This window comes from Equus asinus, chromosome 20 (assembly GCF_041296235.1).
Source record: "Equus asinus isolate D_3611 breed Donkey chromosome 20, EquAss-T2T_v2, whole genome shotgun sequence".
NCBI lineage: Eukaryota > Metazoa > Chordata > Mammalia > Perissodactyla > Equidae > Equus > Equus asinus.
This window is the reverse complement of record NC_091809.1, coordinates 40,508,004-40,517,874: the sequence shown is the minus strand read 5'-3', so window position 1 is coordinate 40,517,874 and position 9,871 is coordinate 40,508,004. Positions and strand designations below refer to the sequence as shown.

Genomic DNA, 9,871 nt, shown 5'->3' with positions numbered 1-9,871 from the left:
GCAGTACCAAGATCCACTCTTATAGCATAGAATGAAAAAGGAATAGTTCTATCTGATATTTACTTACACGTCTCATATTATTGAGATCTCAGGGTCTTTGACTGCTAACATAGATCAGGGACAAACAGAAAACTGGAATCACCTGGTTGAAAAGACTTGAATTCTGCTTCACACTTCATTGTGTGGTGAGACAATAAATACCTACCATAATTTTTCTTCTTCTCTTCCTGCATAAAATTCCCAAAGGAAAATGACAGAGGGAAATCATTCCACAGTGACTGAGTTCATCCTTGCTGGGTTAACAGAACAGCCAGAACTCCAGCTGCCCCTTCTGCTCCTCTTCCTAGGAATCTATGTGGTCACAGTGGTGGGGAACCTGGGCATGATCACACTGATAGGGCTCACTTCTCACCTGCACACCCCCATGTACTATTTCCTCAGCAGCTTGTCCTTCATTGATCTCTGCCATTCCACTGTCATTACCCCTAAAATGCTGATGAACTTTGTAACAGAGAGGAATATTATCTCTTATCCTGCATGCATGACTCAACTCTATTTCTTTCTTGTTTTTGTTATATCAGAATGTCATATGTTGGCTGTAATGGCATATGATCGCTATGTAGCCATCTGTAACCCATTGCTTTACAATGTCACCATGTCTAATCAGGTCTGTTCCTGGATGGTAGTTGGGGTGTATATCATGGGCTTGTCAGGTGCCACAGCTCACACAGGCTGCATGCTAAGAGTGCTTTTCTGCAAGGCTGATGTAATCAACCATTACTTCTGTGATATTTTTCCACTACTGGAGCTCTCCTGCTCCAGTACTTATATCAATGAAGTGGTAGTTTTGTGTTTCAGTGCATTTAATATCCTTACCCCAACCCTCATTATCTTTGGCTCATATGTCTTCCTCATTGCCGGCATCCTCCACATCCACACAACTGAGGGAAGATCTAAAGCCTTTAGCACATGCAGCTCCCATATCTCAGCTGTTGCTGTTTTCTTTGGCTCTGTAGCATTCATGTACTTAAAACCATCATCAGTCAATTCTATGGACCAAGCGAAAGTGTCTTCAGTGTTTTACACCATAATTATTCCCATGCTGAACCCTTTGATCTACAGCCTGAGGAATAAAGATGTCAAAGTCGCCCTAAATAAAATCCTTGAGAAAAGAACTTACCTATGAAAAAGGATATTTTGCCTTAGCAAAAATTTATAATTCCTCAAGAAGTTTTGGTAAGGAACAGACCAGAGACAGCAGTGTATGTCCACAAGTAATGAAATTATTGAGACTACGTGATTATTTGGAATAAAAGTGCCAGGGGATTCATAGTATCAGTCACATGGAGAGCAGCACCATTTCTCGAATGCCCCAGAGTCCATCTACCCATAATAATCTATACTACATCTAGTGTTGGTGCTATAGTAGTGTGCATAGCTGCCTTCCATATTACCTCTAAACATTTTTTAAAAGTCTTCAAAGGCTTCCATGTAAGTGATTATACTTTATATGCACGAAATATGGTACTTTTTAAGGCAATACTTATTTATATTAATTCAGGAAATAAATCCATCTGGTCAGTATCCTTTGATAGTCTCAATACTTGTGTCCCTGCCCAATAAGAGTATTGACGAATGTTTCTAAAAGTGTGTTCTCTAAAATAGATAATTTTTAACCATTTGGAACCTACAAAATTTAATCTTTAATTCTTCTCAAGTGCACAGAATTGTATTAGGGAATATGGGGCATATGACGTTGATAAGATATAATTCCTATATCATAGCAGGTCACACTATAGTGGAAGGGATTGACAGTAATAAACATCATTGAATATATTATGTGTAATTTGGCTTATATCTTTATGAAACACTCCTGGCTCCACAGTTGTGTGATAATGCTACCGCCTTCACTTTCCAGACAATCCTATATTCATTTTATCTTATCTCTAAAAGATATCTCTTTTTTGCCACTTGCGTCATATAATCTCAGATTTAGAAGCGACATTCTTTTACTATTACAACCATATACATAGCAAGCTAAAACTGAAAAATTGTTTTCTGACTAATGATAAGTATCCTCCTTACCTCAAAATTCTATCCATTCTGGAAAAAGAAATTAAATTTTTTGAGAGGAGGAAGGGGATGTCTAAGCAATAGATTCCCACGTTCACCCCTCTCCCAATAGGTTTCCATTGGTGCTCTTGAAAACAGCAAACAGAAAACTCTTGAAATTTCTCTTGGCAAATAATTGTTTCCATTAATAAGTCTCAGTAGCTCTTGGTGGCATTCTGCCAGTTTCTCAGTTCCTACGTCTTCTCTTGCCAATGGTAGCAGCCTCTGGATGTGTTTTCTCTCTCTCCTTAGAATAACTCCTCAGATTCTTGGATATTTCTGTTTTGTTTTAGAGCTATTTCTAGATGACAAGTCATGTTGTGTTTTTTCTGGATGGCTCAGAGTTTCAAATCCTCCCCAAAAATTTGCATCAAAGAGACAAGCATAGACATCTCCAAAGAACATCATGCTCTTGACTGCTCATTTCTGTTATGCTGAGCCCAGAGATAGTGCACAGGGCTAATGATTCTTTAACTCAGCATGGACATTTACACCTGGTTTAAGTGCATTTTAAAAACAATCTGTCTCATCGCTCAGACCAAAACAGTGCTTGCTTTATCATCAGCTTGCCTTCAAATACATGCCATTAACACCTCAGTGAGATGTCACCTTTTATCTTACTTCATAAAATCAAAACTTGTAATGAGTAAGAGAAGCTTATTTCTTTTTTAAAATTAGAAGAAACTTCTCTCTTGGCTTTCTATGTACTAATCGTCCTTATCTTCATATCCCATTTTTTACTCCTATAAAAAATATCTATATGTGTGTGTGTATCTATACATATGTATATGTATATATCTATATGTTTATGAGTGACTTTATGTATTTGCATGTATTGTATACCAATATGCATTTTATTGTTAGGATATGTTTTACAAAGCATATGTGTTTGTAATTTTTATTTTATTACTATAAACATTAAACAACCAACATCTAGCAAATTTTTTCACATTGATGACTGATTGATAAAAATGACTTTATATGAGAATTTTTTGTGTTTCCAAGCATTCATTTTTGTATTAAAAGTATTAAGAAGGAAAAAGAAATATGTCTGTACTGTTTGGTGGTCTTAAAACAGGTGGAAGACATGCTGTTAAAATAGTAGAATAGATATCAGATAGATTCCAAAGTGGAGATGGAGCTCGACAACAACACAGAGAGATATAGGACCATGGAGAAGGAGACGTACTAGAAATAAGAAAAAACAATAACAAATATATATGATTTATTAGGTACAATTACAGAAGGATATATATTATCAAATATTTTAATAATTGAAAGCAGTATGATAGAGTAAATACGTTCTAACATTAGGCACTATGATAAACTTTCATAATGGTCTCATACATAGTTTGTTTTTAAATCTGATACAAGCATGCATTAATTTATAAAAGAAAACAATTCCTCATGTACAATTAATGTTTTCAGGGATCATCAGTATGTCACAGGACTGAACTTTAGACAGATAACTTTTTATCTTTTGCATTAGTTAAAATTAGGTTTGATTGCATATCACACACACAAACATGCACACACACACACACACTCACACATACACACACACAGATATACAGCTCACCATGGTGCCTTAAATCAGAAGATGATTCAGGGCTGGTACAGTGCCTCATCAGGAACATAAACATCTTTTAAATTGTAGCTCTGCAGGCTACAACATGTAGCTTCTATCTGTTGGTCTCAGTAATGAACCCAGACCCATCCTTCACCTCCAGCACCCCGTCATCAGAAAGAAAGATATGAAAGTGGAAGGGAATGTCCCTTAACTTGAGAAACACTACCTGGAAGTGACAGATCTCACCTCCACCTATTTCTCTTTGGTGAGGACTTAGCCATATGGCCAAACCTAGCTGCAATAGGGACTAATAAATACTATGATTATCCATATAGCCATGTGCTGAACTAAGATTCAAGGCATTTATTATTGAAGAAGAAAAGGAGAGTTAAAATTAGGAATAATAGCAGTTCTCCTACTCTTTCAAGTATTTATATTTAGTTATAGATAACTCCATGCTGTTTTCTCTAGAGTTTAACATTTGAATTTAACATTGTATCTGAATAGAATAATAGGTTAAATGTGATTAAAATAAAAGCAATTCATAAATAAAATATACCAATATTTTGATAACTATTAGGATTGTCTAGAAAGCTGTATGTCATGCTGGGTGAGGTAGTTCCAATAGTATCTCAACAGTGCTGGGTTCATTCCCATGGCCTTGTCTTCATTCATGCTGCTTTCCACCTTGATGCGGCTTCCTGATTACATTCTCCTTTTCCAAATTTTACACACTTTTCAATGACAAACACAAATTTTAATTCTCCATGCATTTTTTACTACACCAGGCTATTATCAGGCACATTTCTGGTTCATCATGCATACTAAAATAATGATGTTTTTTGTCATATTGTTTACTATTAATGCATGCTTGTGGATATTATCTCCATCAAAATTGTCAAAAATACTTAAGAATAAAAATTGTGTCTTCCTTTGTACCGTATTTCTTGTTGTAAGGTTTGATAAGTACTGATGAGCAACATTTTCCTTAGGACATATGAATTATTCTCTTTAGTTTTTACCCCTTTCACAGCAATTTGAAAAAATTCCTTTACAAAAATGATTAAAGCCCCATATAAAACAATAATTTAAAGCATTTCAAAATAAATTTGACTAAGAAAATTTAATGTAACTATTGCCAAAAATTATATAACATTTACTGAATATTTTGGATAAAGACGTGAAATACAATTTTAACTTCCAAAAAATAATTTAGGATTTATATGGAACTAAAATAATCTCTATAACACATATATTCGCTTGTTGCTCATCGTTACTCTTTTAATTTTAGAGGAAAATAAAATCATCGTTTCTCCTTGTTAGGCTTTTTAGGAATGCCTTATGGGTTTATGGTAATATCTAGCAGATTCCTTCATTCAAGTCACAAGTTAAAATATTCCAAGCATCACTGTAATATGAGTACATCATGATTCCTAAATACAGTCAGTACAAATCAATAAAAACGAATAGTTTTGAATCTTACACACGATGTTTACTTTCCCTGATTTTCTACTTTCTCCTGTAAGAAACAACTTTAGAAAATCTTCTTAGTGTAGGTCTTAAAAATTTCCTAAAATTTTGCATTTTTCAATGGCTTGGCATCAAATTCATTGGAGCTCTAACACTCTCTCACACATCCTCGTTTTCAATCCATAGTCTAACAAGAACAATAAATCACACCCATGTGACACTGTTAAACACTTGAGAACCAATGGGGATAAAGGGAAATTCTAATCGTTTCTTTTCCCAAGAGTTGATTCTTGTGGGAAGTCATTATCACTGTTTGTTCCTAGTCAGATTTGTAGTATCTATACCTAGAGGATAAAATCATCATATCATATCAACAAACCTTTGCAGAGGACCAGATGGCTTTGGGCACTGGCTTCATCAGAGATCAAGACCAGTGACTCAAAATAATTGCCAAAGGAGACTTTTAGTCCATGACCTCCTTAGTGTGAAGGAGTACTGGAAAGTTAGTACTCAGAACTATCCACCAGCATCATCAGGTCATTCTTCCCTCCACAGCAATGGACAAGAAAGAACACAGTGTTGAGCTCTCTGGGAAGAAGGAGGGGTATGTTTGAATCTCAGTCCCTGACTACCAAAATCTTTGTCTTCTGTTCTAGCTACTTCCCAGTGCACATAGAGATGCACATAGCTATTTAACAATATTCACCTGTCCTCATTCTAAGTTCACATTCTTTGATGAAAACAGGTTCCTTTATTATCTCCCTGTCCCTTTCAGTATAAAAATATAGCAAACATTTTTTGTTCACTCATTTCAACTCAGGCAGACTGAGGGCTTTGTTCACTTATACGAATCCATGTTAACTTATCTCTAACTCTCCTTCAATGATTTTATTAAACACATATTTATTGAGGCTCACTATATGCAAGGCTCACTATCGAGGCTCACTGTGACAAAGACTGTATTGAGTTTACAGTCTATTAGAGAAGGAAAAACAGTAAATAATTCATAATCATTAATACAGAATTAAGTGCTCAGTGTAAATATAAGGAAAGTTTTCATGGACATATAAAAAATGATCTTGTTAACTGGGGCTTTTGCTATTAAAGTCTTTAACTAGGGGCCGGCCTGGTGGTGTGGCAGTTAAGTTCACATGTTCTGCTTCGACGGCCCGGAGTTCCCCAGGTTGGGATCCCGGGTGTGGACATGGCACTGCTTGGCAAGCCATGCTGTGGCAAGTATCCTACATATAAACTAGAGGAAGCTGGGCACGGATGTTAGCTCAGGGCCAGTCTTCCTCAGCAAAAAGAGGAGGATTGGCAGCAGATGTTAGAACTAAAGGATCTCAACTATCAAATAGACTTCATAATACAGAGGGAATAGAAGAAGAGAAAAACCAAGAGAACACAATGAGGCAAAACTGAGTCTACCAAATACTCTTTTGTGGAACAGCTAAATCATTCGATACTTGTTGGGACATAAAAAAGAAAACTTTTTCTTGATAGCATAAAGATTTGAAAGTCCAAGAAATTGGTTTGTACTTTATTTGGATACCATGGAAGATATTGACAGTTTTAAGAGGTTAACATTTTAGTAAAAAATTCTAAATGTCTGTATTATTGTGTGTATTAATGGAAAGGAAAAACAAAAAGATATACTGAAGAAACAAATTTAAAACTCTGCTTGCCATTATGAGAATGAAAATGTTGGGTATGTGAAAGATATAACAGAGAGAAACTGAACAGATTACAATTAAAACAACATTGGAATTTATTAAGTTCTTACCAAGAGTCAGGAACTGGTCAGCACCTTTCGGGCATCATTTAATTTAATTTTATGTGAGACAGAAATAGTAATGTTTGACATTTGGTAATAACTATCATGCCCCACATACATTTTTGCTTTGCTAGCTAAATATCCTCAGTTATTTCAGCGTTTCTTCAAAAGATAATACTTTTAGATAATTTTTATGAATTTTCTAGGTTTTCTACATCACATAATGTATTGTAACCCAAGTTTTTTTTTTTCTGAGGAAGATTAGCCCTGGGCTAACTGCTGCCAGTCCTCCTCCTTTTGCTGAAGAAAACTGGCCCTGAGCTAACATCAGTGCCCATCTTCCTTTACTTTATATGTGGGACGCCTACCACAGCATGGTGTGCCAAGCAGTGCCATGTCAGCACCCAGGATCCAAACCTTTGAACCCCTGGCCACCAAGAAGCAGAATGTGCGCACTTAACTGCTGCGCCACCGCACTGGCCTCCCCCACCAAGATAAAAAGACTAAGCCAACTATTGCTTGAGTTTTAAGGAAGAATATGAATTTCCATTTTCTAGAATTCACTCATTTTCTTTGCAGTTCTAAGCAAAATATATATATATGTCTTTTTTAAAAATAGATAACTGTTGACTAATACTGAATTTAAATGAAAATTTCTAATTGTATTTTGCATGTGCTGTGCTAATCCATATCTCTATCATCTTTAAATGCTATAGAAAGTGCATGCAAATACATGATAAGAAGACACCTAGCGTTTTTATTCCAAAGCTTTTCTCATATTTTGGGAATAAAAGTAGTTTTCTGACCTCCACCAGTATAACCATGAAGTCCAGTTAACATAAACCATTCATAGTCTACTGCTTGTCTGGGCATGGTGGTGGAATACACAATTTACAAAGCCATTGTATTACTTCCCTGGGATGATTCAAATTAGAAACAAAGGAAGACGATACTTTACTCTTGAAGAAATTGCTGAAATATAAGTATGTTCCATTCTCGTCTTGTGAAGTAGTAGGGGGATGGTGGAAGCCAGGACATACGAAGAGCAGAATTTCAGGTGAAATCATGCTGATAGTTACCCTAGTCATTCAGGAATTTTAAGCTGGAATTCTAGTAAGTAAAATAATTCAGACCACAATAATTTTTTCACAGACTTTTGAATCCTCTGTTTACTAACGGTAGAAAGCATTTGCTATTCCTTTCTTCTGAGACAAATGAAAATTTAATCATTGTCTCATTTGACATGCAGGTTATGAACATATACATATAGAATATAAGAAGAGAAAAAGAGTCTTTAAAAATAACAGTAGTAAGCTTCCTACTAACTGACTCAAAAATCCAAAAACTTGTGTTTTCTCTTAAAAATTAGAAATATCTTAATTAAAAGTTTCTTGAATTTGTGATTCTTTCCCTGGTTAATTGGGATGATAGACCTAGAGAAGTGGAAGAGACTCCAGAGATACCTGCATTATGAGTCTCCTCTGATGAGGTATAAAATAATGATCTCTACAGAGTTACTCTCCCTTTTACACACACATACACACACACACACACACTCAAATACACTCATTTTCTCTTTTTTATACTTAGAATCCTATGAGAGGATAATGGACACTGGAAATCATTCCATAGTAACTGAGTTCATCCTCGCTGGGCTAACAGATCATGCTGAACTCCAACTACCACTCTTCTTCCTCTTCCTAGGAATCTATGTGGTCACAGTGGTGGGGAACCTGGGCATGATCACATTGATAGGACTCAGTTCTCACCTGCACACCCCCATGTACTATTTCCTCAGCAGCTTGTCCTTCATTGATCTCTGCCATTCCACTGTCATTACTCCCAAAATGCTGGTGAACTTTGTGACAGAGAAGAACATCATTTCCTACCCTGAATGCATGACTCAGCTTTATTTCTTCATCATTTTTGCTATTGCAGAGTGTCACATGTTGGCTGCAATGGCATATGACCGCTATGTTGCCATCTGTAACCCCTTGCTTTACAACGTCATCATGTCTTATCACATCTGCTTCTGGCTCACAGTGGGAGTTTATATTTTGGGCATCCTTGGATCCACAGTCCATACAGGCTTTATGTTGAGACTCTTTTTCTGCAAGACCAATGTAATTAACCATTATTTCTGTGATCTCTTTCCACTCTTGGAACTTTCCTGTTCCAGCATCTATATCAATGAATTATTGGTTCTAGTCTTGAGTGCATTTAACATTCTGACTCCTGCCTTAACTATCCTTGCCTCATACATTTTCATCCTCTCCAGCATCCTCCAAATCCACTCTACTGGGGGCAGGTCCAAAGCTTTCAGCACATGCAGTTCCCACATCTCAGCTGTTGCTGTTTTCTTTGGATCTGCAGCATTCATGTACCTGCAGCCACCATCTGTGAGTTCTATGGACCAAGGGAAAGTGTCCTCTGTGTTTTATTCTATCATTGTGCCCATGCTGAATCCCCTGATCTACAGTCTGCGGAATAAAGATGTCAAATTTGCCCTGAAAAAAATTCTGGACAGTAAAAATTTTCATGAATAGAATCATGATGTCATACGAGAAACAGGCTTTTGGTTTGCTGACATATGTAATGGGTTGGGTTTATTATTCAAATTTTTGGAAATTAAGTGACACTTCCTCATATAACATATCTCCAAAATTCACCTCCAGGCCATCTTGCTCTGTCCCACCAGGACATGAATCAACCCTTTGTCCAGTGTATCCATGCTATATTGTACAGAAAAAAACATAGTGTATGTAGGGTTTAGTACTATCTGCAGTTTCAGGCATCCGCTGGGGGTCTTAGAACATATCCCCCATGAATAAGGGGGGACAACACTACATCATTATAAAATAGGATTTATACTAGAAATGAAAGATTGGTTTAACATTCAAAAAATCAGTCATGGGGCTGGCATGGTGGCATAGTGGTTCAGTTGA

The 9,871-nt window shown here is 36.3% G+C and overlaps 2 protein-coding genes across 2 annotated transcripts; both read left to right on the top strand.

Annotated features, from left to right (window-relative positions):
- The first annotated feature begins 241 nt into the window (after positions 1-241).
- Positions 242-1,186, top strand: LOC106836011 (olfactory receptor 8G1-like). Its single transcript, XM_014848621.3, has one exon. It carries the CDS (start codon positions 251-253, stop codon positions 1,184-1,186), a length of 936 nt encoding a protein of 311 aa, XP_014704107.3. The 5' UTR covers positions 242-250.
- Positions 1,187-8,521: 7,335 nt separating this feature from the next.
- Positions 8,522-9,472, top strand: LOC106835970 (putative olfactory receptor 8G3). The gene has a single exon (XM_014848599.2). The coding sequence runs from the start codon at positions 8,534-8,536 to the stop codon at positions 9,470-9,472; it is 939 nt and encodes a 312-aa protein (XP_014704085.2). The 5' UTR covers positions 8,522-8,533.
- Positions 9,473-9,871: the final 399 nt, after the last annotated feature.

Bases quoted from the DNA above. Each gene is read 5' to 3' on its own strand.
- LOC106835970 (XM_014848599.2), top strand. From the start codon at position 8,534: ATGGACACTGGAAATCATTCCATAGTAACTGAGTTCATCCTCGCTGGG.
- LOC106836011 (XM_014848621.3), top strand. From the start codon at position 251: ATGACAGAGGGAAATCATTCCACAGTGACTGAGTTCATCCTTGCTGGG.